This window comes from Cottoperca gobio, chromosome 14 (assembly GCF_900634415.1).
Source record: "Cottoperca gobio chromosome 14, fCotGob3.1, whole genome shotgun sequence".
NCBI classification, from domain to species: Eukaryota; Metazoa; Chordata; class Actinopteri; order Perciformes; family Bovichtidae; genus Cottoperca; species Cottoperca gobio.
Window position 1 is genome coordinate 5,869,128 of NC_041368.1, and position 15,148 is coordinate 5,884,275.

Genomic DNA, 15,148 nt, shown 5'->3' on the forward strand with positions numbered 1-15,148 from the left:
GCCGTAACATTACTGTACATATTTTATTGAATTCAATCGTAGATCACAAGGTGCACACAGGAGTGAATGAATCACTCAGACAGTGGCACATCTGCACATTGCGTGACTTTGACAAAAGACTGCGACAGTTAATGGGTAATGAGTTATGGGGATTTGTGTACACACGCAAGTGGTAAGAAAGTTTTATTTCCCCTGCACGAATGTGGTGGAGTTGGAGGTTACACCCAAAGTGTGAACAAAAGCAAACCGAGCTACACCCGAAAAAGTACACATACATTTGAGCTACGCTAAAGTTCTACATACAACAGCAATAGTCACAGTCACTCAGGGTGGCTGTAAGAGAGGAAACATGTTGTTGGTAGAAGGTCCCGTTGAATAAATGGACACACTGTCTCCCGACTGTCCTTCTCCAATCCTGAATCCGTTCAGAGTCTGTGTGTGTGTGTGTGTGTGTGTGTGTGTACGTTGTCTCTCAGGGTCCCAGAACAATACTCCTTCAAAGCACCGCCTTCAAGGTTTGCTCCCAGGTCATTTCTACAAAAATAGCAGATAGATAAAACAACAGCCATAACAAAAGTAAAGCAAATATACGGAAGCCCTGAGAGGGCATTTATTTTTTGTATGCGTATCCCCTAAGTATGAGATATTATCTCCTACATATTGGATTTTTTTGCCTGAGCTAAATTAATGAAACTCTTTCCTCCCAGGGCTTCCGTACATAGGCTTTATTTTTTGTAAGATATATATGAAACTCTTACTTTGGATACCTCTGTCTCTGTGCTACCTGCCTCCGAGTCAGGATCCTGTAGGATAAAAGTCAAATCCATTTAGACCTCTCAGGTAACGAAAATAAAAAATCTACTCTACTGTCTAGACTTCTACGTGCACTCACATTGGACTGGCCAGTGCCTTGGACTTGTCTTGCATTTGCTTCAAGGTTGCAATAGTCGCTTTTTTCTAAACCAAGCAACTCGCTGTCATGCTGTAAATACAAAATGTTCTGCCTGTTTTAGTTAAAGAGGGGAACTGTCTGGAAAGGGATTGGGAGAAGATTTAATCTTCAATCAGATAAAATGGCTGTACTGTACTAAGCATAGATATGCTCTGCGCTGACTGTAAATGTTATGGGTATAAATCATAGACTGTACGGTACAGAGCACAGGGCCCCACTTTAATTTAAATTCATCAAGACTTTTCTTGTTATTTTTATTCTTTGTTTACTGTAGAGCAGGGGTGTCAAACATACGGCCCGTGGGCCAAAACCGGCCCGCCAGAGGGTCCAATCCGGCCCGCAGGATGACTTTGCAAAGTGTAAAAATTACAGATAACCCATTAACTGCAATTTTTCAATAAAAGTAACTTAAAGTTTCCACTTCAGTTTGTATGGTGTGGTGTGTCAGGATTACTACACAGATGTGGAAATGAATTTAAATTGAAAATAATTTCTAGATCTTGATAAGTTTTGATCATAAAGTAAAATAATTGTTCAGTTCTAGATACCTGTGACTAAATGTTGTGTGCCTTTGTAGATACACTGTGATCTGTAAGTTGTAATGCACATGTGTAGATGATAAACTAATACTATTGTTGAAATTACACTTATTTTTCTTAAGAAATTTCAGGTTGTTCACAATGTTTTGTAAAAAGATAGTACATTAAATGTGAATATTTTCAGAATGTACTTTATGCCATTATGCCGTTATTTATAGGTTATTATGGTCTGGTTTTACTGGTCCGGCCCACTTGAGATTAAATTGGGCTTTATGTGGCCCCTGAACTAAAATGAGTTTGACACCTCTGCTGTAGAGGCATGCGAGAACAACCAAGTTTTCTTCAAGAAGTCAACGTAACACGTGGTGAGTAATTAATATAAAAATGATCATTATGTGGGTGAAGTATTCCTTTAATCTGAAGGTTACCGCTCATGTTTGGGGTTTCTATTTGTGCTGTGTATAGCATTCCTTCATAAGAACTGAACTGCGTCCAAAAGATGTTCAGGAAAAGAATTGCACTGTTGATGAATATTCTGTTTCTGTCTGGACTGTTAACATTAAAGGCCCCTCTGCTGCCATCTTGTGTTCAAACTGAATTTACATCACAACAGAATCACAATATTATCACTTTATAAGCATCGTAGGGCTTACCTGTACATGTGTGTCTGTGTATTTGAATTTCATGTTCTTGTAAAATGCTCTTTTTGGTAGTAAATAGAGCAGCACTAAGTCACACACTACAGTAGCCTGTAAAATCAGAATTATTATAGTTAATATACAAAGTATTCCACAGACGATGAATAATGATTACAAGTAGTCATGCTACAACATACCACTCCAAAGATGCCCACTCCAGAGCCTATAGCTGTCAGTGTTGGGATGATATCAAACTTTCTCGCCTGTGAAGGACAGAGTGCCGGTGATTCAACATTCCCTTTGACTATTTCTCATGTCAGAAATTCATGAATAAAAATATTCAAATGTATTGCTCACCAGTGACTGCACAATGATATCGAACCTGATCCCAAACACTTTGAGAAGGGTTCTCTTCTGAACTTTGTTGTCCATATAATGCTTTGCATACCTACAAATAGTCATGGCAATTATCATAATATGTAATGTTTTGCCAAAGAGTGCAAATATAAATATAAAGATTTTGCACATATTCCCTATCATCCATTTCAGGTCATATTGCCAAGGAGTTTGAAGGACAGAATTTAATAAATTACTACTATTAGAAACGATAATAATAATGGCATGGCAGGGAAGACTTCCCATGCCATTAGAGTCAACACCCATAAAGCCAACAAGCACTACCTAAACAATGTCCTACTGATGCCTATGTGTGTCCAGACTACTGTCAGATTACATTAAACAATAACAAGTTACTGTTTGAAACAAGTTTGAGCGGACTGTGCAAACACCGTAAACTTCAGGAAGCCTGCATTGAGTACAAACTCCACAGACCTGAAGCAGAGCAGCTTTACCTTTTAAAGGGATAGTTCGGATTTTTAAAATTGGGATTGTTTGAGGTACTTGTCCGTAGTAAGTGTATTACCTATAGTAGATGGCGGTCGGCACGCCCACAGTTTGGAGAAACGGACAGGAGTACATGCACAGTAGCTAAACAATGTACTCCTCTGGACTGGACCATCAGCGAAATGTGTTTTAGCCACGAGGGAAATCGATTTTCTTTGCTTTCTTGCCGAGGGTTAGATGAAGAGATTGATACCTCGCTCATGTCTGTCCATGAGGCTACAGCCAGAAGACGTTAGCTTTCGCTTGACATAAACACCGTAAACAGCAAGCCTAGCTCTGTCCAAAGGTAACAAAGTCCACTTACCAGCACATCTAAACTCCCTAATTACACACACAGAGTATATATAGTGTAATCTAAAGTGTAACATTTTGGTGGTTTTATGGGGTGTAAATAACACCCTATAAAAGCTTAGTTTTAATGCTAAGCTAACTGGCTGCTGGCTTCAGCTTCATATCATGAGAGTGCTATCAATCTTCTCAGTGTGAAAGTAAGTGCATTATAAAACAAGTAGGCCCTAATATAGTTTTTGTTCATTCAGTGAAGCACGCTATATTTACACACCTGAAATTGTAGCCCACTGAAGCTTTGGCTTTGTCTGTCTCAGCAGCATTTCCGTACAGACCGTGGAAGTTGTATTGTGGTTTACAGTGTGTTACATCCACATCGAAGTTGCATGTCCAGTCCACCACAATACCAATGGCCCCTCCCTGTCAGGACACAAGCACATGAACACAATACAAGTCTCCATTATAACAGGAAACACAAAAGAAACAAAGCACCAAAAGACGATACATGTGCAGCTGGGACTATAGATGGAGTGAAAATCTGCCTCTCAACCTGAACAATCGTTTCTATCCATTCAGTGTTAAGTAAAGATCAGCTAACTTACCACTCTGGCGATTGTTTCGAAATCAAAGCCAGACAGTTTAACTATGTCTCCCAGTTTGAATATGGGACACAGTGGAGCGTCGTCCGGATGATGAAGGCATTTACTGATGTATGCAGCATCAATATCCTCTACCAGGTTGCTCCTGAAAGCACAATTGGTATAAGACACAATTATACATAGAGCTATTTTAATGTCCATTAAAACACAATAACTTCAAATTTGGTTGGTTGCATTTAATAGATAAAGACCAATTCTTGTGTACGATATTGGCAAGATTTCTTAAGATGTTTTTTTATTCAAAGGACATTGTTGTCAGACCATCTACGATTTACTTGTTTGAACAATTCAGCATTATCAAGAGCATGACTGAAGTGGGTATTTAAAGTATTCATTGTTTTTAAGCCCCTAAAGACAAGGTACAACATTTTACTAGCTTGATTTGACCAACAACAAGAGTTTAAACCCCTGGAATGGCAAAACATTTAAACTTAAAGGGGTAGTCCAGAGATTTAGTGTCACACTTTCATAAAGTTCGGGGACTATGACTGGTTATAAAGAGAAAAATCCAAATCAGTGCAGTAGAAGCCTAAACATCAGTTCCTAATTTGAGTAATAAAATATGTTTTATTATTACTTACTTATTATTACTTATACTTACGATAAAGCTGTGACAATATATGAAAACACATGGCTTATTTCTATTTATCCTTCTACATATTATGTAGCATCTGCTGAGCCAAATTATGTTTGCTATGAATGAGGTCCATCACCTTGAGACACCAAACAAAGGGAAAGTCACAGAATTTTTGATGAACAGCGTGTAGTTCTCTGCAGACATCAACATAGGAGGACTGGATGGGAATAAGCAGAAGAGAGAAGAGTATCAAATCCAATGTGTTGAGATGCAGAAATCACCACACGTGATATTTCTCATGTCTAGATAATTATGTTGTTCACTTAATGGCACATAATCATCACAAATTCAATCGTCACATTAATTACAAGTCAGTATCAGCTTGCAGTATGAATAATTGAGTGCTTCCACATACTCTGGTATTTTGTGATCGTCCTCAACAGGACACCAAGCCAACACCTCACAAGTCTTGTTCTCCACACAGACTCCTGTCATTTGTCCTTGAAATAGAAACATACTGGAGTTCATCATTAGACACGAAACTTAAAACTGGAGCAAGTGTTTTGAGCAGCGACGAAAAGAAAGACTATAGGCTTAAACATTAAAGAAAAATTTCTCTGCCTCCACTTTTATCATCTTATCTTGAATTAGCATCAACAGCAGAAGCAAGATATTAAAGAGAAGCAAAGCAAGCGCTGAAGTAGCTGTTTTCTTTATCTCGCGCTGATCCTCGCCTAGGATTTCTCTCCATGTGATTAGCTTTGTCGCTATCAGTCTCTCTCATCATGTGCTGGATGAGTTCACCGACAGTTCTACAGCAAGCGTTTGGTCATCTTAAGGCTGACCTTTCACGTGAGCCTGACAGTCTGTTTAGCTACAGGGGCGCTCCGCGTGTTTACTTGTCTACAAGCATAGAGACAGTGCACCGCGTCTAAAGAGATACTGGCACCTCAAGGTGAATTTGACTGGTCTGAAACAGACAGATCTGAAGCCTTGGCAAACATTGGCCTTATTGAATTCGATGTGGGGCACAGAGGGCTTGAAAGGCTCCGAATTTATCCTCGGGACAGATGGGGGACAATAAATGTATATAACTGCTCTTTGAACTCGCTCACAATACTGTGTATGTTTGTACCTATTAAAAAAGCTTGTCTGAATGGTTATTAGTTTTCTATGTCTCTGTGTGCTTATGATTTGTGTCTGCTCATATGTACAGGAGTTATAGTGACATTTGGGATTATATATATATATATATGTGTCTACTTGCTTAAGGCAGGGTTTTTACTTGCACAATTCAAGGATCAACAAGCCCTGATCCAAACACACACAAACTATTTGTTTGGTTGCGAAGGTTGTTGATTTAATTCCATTTATTTTCTCGATGCTAGACGAGAGCAATGCATGAATTACATCTAAATGTTTATCTTAGCAGCGACAATGATGAGTCAGATGTGATGTGTGAGCCCATCCTATAGCAGTTCTCAAGGGCCACAACCCATTCTACAAAAAGTGCATCTGGGCCTTACTTTAAAGGCATGGTTTGGATTGTTTGTAGTGAGGTTGTAGAAGATACTTAGATGGTGTTCGGCATGCCTCCAGAAGTACTGGCACGAAAGCAAAGCAATGTCCTGCTGTGAAAGAAAGGCCCCCTACAAAACAGCAAAATCAGTTTACGTGTACGCTATGTTTAGAATGCTTTTGCCGCTTTACCTTGACATTAGACTGAGCTTTCCCACAGGGAACTAAAGCCGTTATCTATGCTCCCGTGTTCTTGGAGGTTACTTTTTTTGTCAAAGGAAGATTTGGAGAGAGCATAGATAGATATAATGTAAGGTACAGCTGTGAAGAATTTCTTAATATAATGAAACTGATATAGATTTTTTTAGGTGGGCCCTTCTTTCTGGTGGCTGAAATATGTTTTGTTCTGCCCACATCCACAGCAGAACATTGCTTATCTTCAGTGATGGTACTCCTATCTGATTCTCCAAACGCCATCTACTATAGGTAATACAGTGACTATATTTAAGCACCTCATTCAACCTCCACTTCAAACAATCAAAACTATCCTATTAAGAAGTTAAAGTTTTTAAGAAGAGCTTTCGTCCCTCGCGGAAAAAAGACAAAATAACAGAAAGCCAACGTTGATCGCCGTTTGGCCACAGATGGACAGACGGTTACTCAGTGAGGACTGCTGACGCCACACACTGTCAGGCCGTCAGGATTTACCATGTCCCGTACGTTTGAAACTCCCTCCTTCACAGTCAGCGTTTGTGCTGCAGTTGTGCTTGCCGTGGAGCTGTTATAAACAAGAGACTGGGGTCAGTGTGTGGACACAACTGTGGAATGTGGATCAACAAAATCAAGATTTGCATTTACTGTGACTGCATACAGAAACTGTTCTTCATGTCATCTTGGTGGCATTAAGTTCTGCTATTCGACAGCTACAATTACCCAATTACAGAAACAGTCTTGGAATGAGACAATTCCTGTTTAGTTTGACTATTTATGGAAGTGTATAAGTCAGAGGGAGAAGGAGAGAGGAAGAAGAAAAAAGGGAGGGAGAAGTCCAACATACCTCTGGACACGTCCCCATCTCCTGACCTTCTGTTATGATGTAGTTTGTCATCACCACAAAGGATGCGTCTCCCTGAGGTTTAAGATTAAAAGAAGTGATATGTTAAAAAATGTTGTATCATTTATTTATGCCAAACAATGACCTAATAAAGGAGGCAGTGGTTGTTAGGCAACATGCCATTGCAGACAGTCTGTCACACTGACCCAGCTGAGATGACAAATAAAACGACTTCAAACCAAAACCTTCAAATCCCAAAAAGTCAGACGTTGTTTTACACATGGTCAGTTTTCATCTTAAAGAAATAGTCGGACATTTTGGTAATAACACTTTTTGTTTTTTTTGCTGCGAGAAGATTGATACAACTCTACACATCAATATTCTTATCTAATTCAACAAGCAGTTGTTTACAGGGGGTTATGTGCTGGACTATTTATTGGTCATGAGCACAGACTTCCTGTATGAAACCAGTTATAACATGTTTATAAGTGAACTTTAAGACTTTCAGACAGAAAGCACAGTGAATATTTACCTCGCGCTATTTGCGCAAATTTGACTGCTCGATGGTGCAGTCCTTCTTGATTCACCCCAAATAGCCAATGTACCACCTAGACGTTAGCTGTAAGCTAGCTAGCAACAGACGCACCGACCATGTCCGTGGTAGTGTGTGTGTGTGTGTGTGTGTGTGTGTGTGTGTGTGTGTGTGTGGTGCGTGTGTGTGTGTGTGTGTGTGTGTGTGTGTGTGTGTGTGTGTGTGTGTGTGTGACAGCTCAAGTCTCTGACTGAACTCAGAACTCTGCAGAAGCTCCAGTTCTTTCAATTACAATTTCTCCAGGTAGCCTAAGATTTGCATCTAATCGCGTCTTTCCATTGACTTTTTATGCACTCACGACACCTCTCACTTTGCGTTGTAGCTCAGGCTAGCTGTTTCGGGAGTGTATGAATGTCCCCAGGGTTCTATGTCCCCGAGCTCAATATCCTCCTAATATGACACATTAAGGAGACCTTTCAAAGATGTTTTGTTCTCTAAAATGTTTTTTCTACCGACATCAAATGTTTCATGTGTTATTCCCTGGGTCAATGTGTTGAAATGACCCACCAACAGTGTATAGTCTGATGTTATACTCCTTGAAAACTAGGCCCTTACATTTTCAGACAAGATCTTTTTCTTGACTTTAGATATTGATATCTCTACAATGACAAACATCATTTTGCCATTTGAACTGCGAAGATAGCCCTAATCAATCTCTGACAATGAGAACCCTGGGAACATAGGAATGACCCTGATGTTCCCCCCATTTTTCAGTCTTAACTGCTAAAGCTAACCAGCTGCTGGCTGTAGCTACTATGGTGCTGTTCATTGTCATATTCTGGACATTAAGTAGCCTATAGCCTATTTGATTGAGTTTCTCTCAAACTAAACCATTCTACATGAAAACATAAAGGTGGATTTCAGAGTTAAGATGAAGTTGTAGTTGATAGCTACCTGATCAGTGTGAGACGTTGTACCTCGGTGACCTTTTCATCTGGTTGGTTGGGTTTGTCATACCAAACCATGTGCCAAACCCACTCTGAATTTACAAGGCCCACACCCAGACTTCAAAGCAAACATGACAATCTTCACAGTGTCTCTTTATTATTTTCCCTACAGATAACAGGACACAACATTTTAGGTAAACAAAGATTTATATTTGACTGTAGTCTCTCGTTGTTATGTTGTTACGTTGTTTGCTCAGTTTTTTACAGCATGCATCAACGACTTTTGGAAAGCACGGGACACCTGGATGTTGATCAAACCAGATAATCATCCAAGTCAAATCATCAGTAACTTTTAATCTGCGTGCAGTTCATCCTAGTTTCGTCATGGATCGGAGCTGGCATAACATATAGCCAACACAGATGTTCTTAAAAGCAGTACTTCTTTGTCACGATCTGACCAGCCTTCTTCAAAGCGATATTGCATCGTCTGACTCAGCCTGATGTTTATTCACTCTGACAGTTTAATTCATGGACTGTGGATGTTGACTTCACAGCATCTGACTGACCCAGATTTACTACAGTCCTAACAATGGGCAGTGACTTGTGCAAGGTACAAAGCGAATTCTTGACAAATTAGGAGCACATATATAAATGTTCCTTCATGCGTAAGAGGCTTCAGCCAACTAGTCACCAACCTGAGAGGGGAAGACGTAGTCGGCCACATCCCAGACTCTCTCACTTCCGTTTATGCTGGTGTAACCCACTCCTTTCATTTTGGTGAAGACAGAGCTCACTGCTGTGTCTGCGGACTGGTAGCCTTTCTCGTAGATGAACACCCACCTGTACGAGACATAGAAAGCATTAGTCAGGTCTGTCAGAATCCCACTCCACCCCAGCCAACCATGCAACCCCCCAGGCTTGTGTAGTGCTGATGTCGACATTCTGCACTGCAATCCCACATGCCAGCAGCGTACCTCACAGGGATACATGTGCAAGTTATTGTGGTTGTGCAATGTTGCAGTGGTCGTACTTTAAAGATCGTCCCTTAAGCACCACTGAGATATAAGAGTACAGACATTTACTAATATATTTTTTTAAAGTTTCAAAATATGTTAAATCGCATCATCAGAGGGTCTGAGGCCTTGGCATCGTTTTGCAAAGTCCTGGTTAGTTTGACAGACTTAATAATACGTAATACAGGGGTTCCCAAACTTTCTGTGGCCAAGGCACACCAAACACCAAGACAAAATCTCAAGGCACACCTGTGTTCATATCCGGGCAAAATCCCCTCTGTAACACATAGTATCACTGTTATAACTCTGTGAGCATTTATTTAGCCTAGTCCTTGTAAGAAGCTATTCTCCTTCACACTAGCAGAGAGTCTCTGATGTGTCACACTCTAATATTTCCCGGGTTCGCTTTGACAGATTTCTTTTTTTTTTAATGATTGTTTTATTTATATGTAGGCCAAAGCATATAAGACCTATTGTTTCTATATTGTAAAATAAGTGTGTAGGACAAAGTACCGATAAAGTATAGTGTTTCCCTGCGCTCCCCCACTCCTCCCCCCCTGAAATTCAAGACGTTTTTTGTTTTTGTTTTAATATATTCACTTTTCACATTGAACAGGTGCTCTTTTATTAAATAAACTAAATGCTTATGTAATTTATCTCATGTATGTGCACGTTTCAGTTGCTTTGCGTATTTACATTCTCTCTGCTTTGCTTCGCGAAGGGCAGAGCTCCGCTTCCGAACCCACACACACACACACACACACGCACGCACGAGCGCACACACTTACAGTCAGAGACCGAGCGGAGAAAAGGTAAGGAGAGAACTTAAAAACACTGAAGTAAATAAAACATCATTCATAACCTTGTGTACAGTTAAATTCAATAGGCCTAATTGTTTCAAAATCTCATGGCACACCGGGATTTGTCTCACGGCACACGGCACACCATTTGGGAACCACTGACGTAATGTATCTGACGTAACATCAGTACGTTATGTTACTACTTGGTCAGGGTTAGGCAACAAAACTACTCGGGAATGTTTAAGAAAAGATCATGGTTTGAGTTCAAATAAGTTTGTTACGTATGTAAGTTAGGTATGTTACGTACATGACAAATAAATTACCTTACACATGTGAATTAAAATAAATCGTTGAGCACACAAACAGCAGTCTCCTGGGTGAAAGGCTTGTGTTTGTTTGCCGTATTTGACGAGTTGGGAGTGACAATGTCCTGCCTCCTAAAAGAATACTGCTTGTGATAACTCAATAACTAAGTTCATTTAATGTAATTAAACACATATTTGAGGTACTTGTACTTAACAGTACTGAATATTTCCATGTAATGTTACTATATACTTCCACTCGACCACATTTCAGAGGGAACTGTACTTTTTACGCCCTTACATTTATATTTTATATACTATAGTTACTAGATTAAGATTTTACATAAAGTAAACCACAAATGATAAGTTTAAGAAACACAAAACATTGCTAAAGATTTTTTTGGCTTGTTGCCAGTAGTTGCCCCTTGTCATGGTTCAGAGTTCTGTGAGTTGTTAGCAGTTACATCAAAGAGACATTTCCTTCCTAAACTCCTCACATGGTTTAATTTATACAACTGTCTGAGGCCCAAAGTGGACAAATTATTTAACGTTTCACAAAAAAGATTAGAGAAAAGTCCAGAGACTACAAATGTTTGTAGAAGAACTTTGTTTTTTCTTTTTTCATCTCTCATTAATCATCTTAATCTTCCTTGTGACCCTTTGGGGCACTGCACTAAACAATCTAACTGTAAATAAAGTAGTTAAAAACTAACTCCACTACATTGATTCACCAGTAAAGAAACAACTTTCTGATAAAAAATAAAAATAAGAATAAGAATAATGTGTCAGTCACAGGGACCACTTTTTTCTGTTAATGGCATTTTGAATGCAGGACAATCCTACAGGACATCATGCATTGCAGCACAAGTTCATTTATCTATGGACAATAAAAGCACCTTAGAGCAAGAGACGAACAGAAACATCCTTCAAACTAAAGATGGAAATAAGGTGCCGTCTGCACAAAAAAATCTACAAGCCACAACTTCTATCAGTTAGGCGAATCAAATTATGTAAATCGCTAACATTCCAGAGAAAGATGAGTAAAAATAGAGCACATTAATGGAATAAAGAAACCCATGAGCGTGAAGTATTGGAAGGATCTTCCAAAACAGCCGTCTAAGTGAGATCTGTATCTGCTCCGACACAGAGGCAGGCAGGAGGCTCCTTGATGTGCGGAGGGCTTTTCTTCCCACTCTAATGTGGCGCTGAGATTAGTGCTCATTTTGTAAAAGACAAATTAGAATGGAAAACGAAGTCAAGCTAAGTAATCACAATGAAATGCAGGCAAAAAGATTGGCATTTTTGTCAACTTAAAAGTGACAAGACGAGAGTTAATTATGGTTTCGTGAGGCTGCTCTCTGTTGAATTAGTCTTTGCTTTTGAATTTAAGAGGTTTACATTTAATTGATTTACCAAAAACAATTCCAAAGCCATTCATGTGGGATTTTTTTCTGCGAGAGATTTAAGCAGAGCACTGTCTGGTATGTGTAATCCCAACTGGCCAAGGATGCAAACATTTCCATATATGAGAATGAAGCTGTCAGTTAAGATAAGTTAAGAATCTTTTGCTGATTAATATTTAAAATCGATAAAAAGTAGAAAATATATATATTTGCGGCAAGACTGAGGTTAAAATTGAAAGCTACATGCCGACTTCTGCTCCGACCTGTCAGCCTGCAGCTTGAATCTTAAAGAGTAGAATCTGACAGCTTTATAATCCCATCTCATTTCATGTCCATCACAAAAAGTTTGATGACAGGTGGGAAGACAGCAGAAGAAGGAGCTCTGTCATGTACCGGGGAACCTTAATATAAAAAGAGACAAAACCTTTAAATGTCACTGTGGAACTTTTTTTGTTCTTTGCATCAGTGCACAGTGGAAACTGAAATCCCATTTCACAGTTACCTTAAGATTTTCTAAGGTTTAAAATGAAAGAAACGTTCGTCCAGATGTGTTACAAGTGGCCTGACTCTGAAGATTGTCAAGATTAAGGCAACATGACAAGATATTGACCAGTGGGCCAAACCAACCGGTTTAAATCAGCTTTCTGTTTCCCCTTTAAAAACGGAGAAAAACCTTGCCATTAGCAAGAAAAGACATGCTTGAATGTGTCAGTCTCTCTCACATTTGTGTTCAGTGTCAACGTCACCAGCCGTGTGGCAACGAATTGGGCAGCAGTTGATAGTTATGTGTGTTAGCATATGCCTCAGCGTGTTCATCACACACAACTCCTCCGGTTCTGCTGCTCAGAGATGCAGAGACAGACACACTCATACACAAGCACACACATGCACAAGCCGTCATTGAGGAATTTCAAAGTAACAAAAACAGAAACCGTGATGCTGTTTAAAAAACAGACTCTCCCTTCCACAGAGAATTTCCAGGACATGTCAAAACAAGTATATGGAGATAGTGTTTGTAAGAAAACAAAAATGCTGTCGTTTTTTGTCTCAACTTCAGAAAGGCAAGTGATAAGATTTCATACTCTTGCCCATTCCGTCAAAACAGAATCAACCGTCTGTTTGCAGGGCCTAATTGCTGTGTCAATAGTACGTGCAAGTTACAGCTAGTATCTCTGACCGTCGGTCGCACCCTCCTAGATGTCTTCCTTTTAAACAATTGTCTTTTTCTAACAATTTTAATAGTAAATGTTGCTTTTTTATCATGGAAGTGAATTCAGACATCAGGGTTATGTCACTATATGTCATTGGTATAAGTGATTATATACCAACGGTCCTCGAGCAATTTCCAAGGGGGCCCAAGAAAAATGGGTAATAGTTTATTTTCACTATTTAATTCACTGTAGAAGTGAGCCCAATGTGGGTAAGAGTGATTATTCTGATTATAGGTTTCACTTCCACGGCTATTTCTTTAACTGTACTTGACAACTACAGAATTCTGGTCTTTATCTAACAACTGACATTTTTCTGTTGATGGAGGCCCCTCAAGAAAAGACTTTTCCAATGTGAGTCTGTGACATGATGTGTATCAATTTAGGGGGTTGAGAACCACTGCTCTAAACAACCCATGCAGCAAAAACCTTAAGATCTCACTCACTTTCAAATGCTCTCTGCACTCTGCCCCTTGGAACAGCACAGAAACAATGGATGGATGTGTGGCTCTTACCCAATGATGTAAGCCAAGACCCCTAGCTGGATGATACGGCACACCACTCCCACCCTCCTGTTCCTGACCAGCACCTGGCGCGGGGTCTCATACTCAAAGAAGAAGTCGGAGAGGGCGTTGCTGATATGGCTCTTCATCTTCTCTCATCGGCTGACCCCACAGAGAGGAGGGTCTCTCGCTCTTCACCCCACTTGCATGTAGAAACACTCCAGACTCCACTTCCACTCCTGGTCACCTCTGTGGCGAAGGTCCTCTGCCTCCTCTCATAAGTAACGTCTGACTCGCTTCATGAGAAGTCCTGGAGTGTTAGGACTTACTTCCTCCCTCCCACGCTGCTCTCCCTCACTCCCTCTTCTCTCTATCTCTCTCTCTCCCTCTCTCTCTCTCTCTCTCTCTCTCTCTCTCCCTCTCTCTCTCTCTGCACAGGGTCACACTGTTTTCACTCACAGTTGTGCATCTCCACATTCACATCACCAATGCATCTCCTGGCTTTCCATTGCAGTTTTCTTTCTTTTTTTGTTTGTATATGCAGCACACAAAATGAGTGAAAAGACATTTTTGGAATCCACTCTCTTGACTTGGTTGCAAAGAGCTCAACAGCTGCCACTCTGGACCTCCTCTCCTCTCTCTGTGCAATCAAACCTTATCGTTTCCACTGATTCTCTTCCTGCGTGCTCAAGGAAAGACACAAACCACATTCAGCTTATTTGCCTACTTTCGTGTCACCATTTTCAGACAGTAAGCCCTCTTATGTTTTATCATCATTTCATGTGGGGAAACACTTTGGGTTTCTCAGCTCGCTCAGAAATGTCTCTCCTTTCATATACTGCGAGCTGGTGCTTTGCATTTCTAATCTTCATTCTTAGAGATAACGAGGTGGCACATGCACCATAATAATATTTCCATTTCAGTAAGCATAAATTGAAATGTTACATAAAAGGTTTCACATCTGTAAAATGTTTTCTTCACTTCTGTGCTGTGTTTTCTAATCTCTGGAGATTAGCAAATGGAACATCTTATTTTGCAACCATGTTTAATCCAAATCTAAATCTGATTAAAGCCTATTCCAAATTAATATATTGGGAATTGCCAAAAAAGTGGCCAATGCTTAAAATTTGGATTTGGCAAGGATTGCAAAAAGAAGTATGCTGTACATCTAAATAATAATCTAAAATGCTTTATAGGAACAATGTATTGTGCTCCAATTTGCACAAACTACTACTAATTCCCCGTTGAGACGCCGGGCTACGAGTCTACAGCCATGCTAGCAGCTGCGCTTGGAGCTACATGCTAATGTCAG

The 15,148-nt window shown here is 39.9% G+C and overlaps 1 protein-coding gene across 7 annotated transcripts; it reads right to left on the minus strand.

Annotated features, from left to right (window-relative positions):
• On the minus strand, positions 1–14,112 carry p2rx1 (purinergic receptor P2X, ligand-gated ion channel, 1). Of its 7 annotated transcripts, none has more exons than XM_029447511.1 (14): positions 13,849–14,112; positions 9,303–9,447; positions 7,132–7,203; positions 6,783–6,852; positions 4,972–5,056; positions 4,693–4,773; positions 3,923–4,064; positions 3,595–3,740; positions 2,487–2,577; positions 2,327–2,392; positions 2,145–2,240; positions 893–982; positions 768–803; positions 1–534 (listed from the first exon to the last, which is right to left on the minus strand). In XM_029447511.1, the coding sequence occupies exons 1-14, from the start codon at positions 13,983–13,985 to the stop codon at positions 529–531; spliced, it is 1,263 nt and encodes a 420-aa protein (XP_029303371.1). In that variant the 5' UTR covers positions 13,986–14,112; the 3' UTR covers positions 1–528. The 7 variants fall into 7 exon arrangements, with proteins under 7 accessions (XP_029303371.1, XP_029303370.1, XP_029303369.1 ...); XM_029447510.1 differs by having other exon boundaries at positions 759–803; XM_029447509.1 differs by having other exon boundaries at positions 1–803; positions 6,795–6,852.
• Between the last annotated feature and the right edge of the window lie 1,036 nt (positions 14,113–15,148).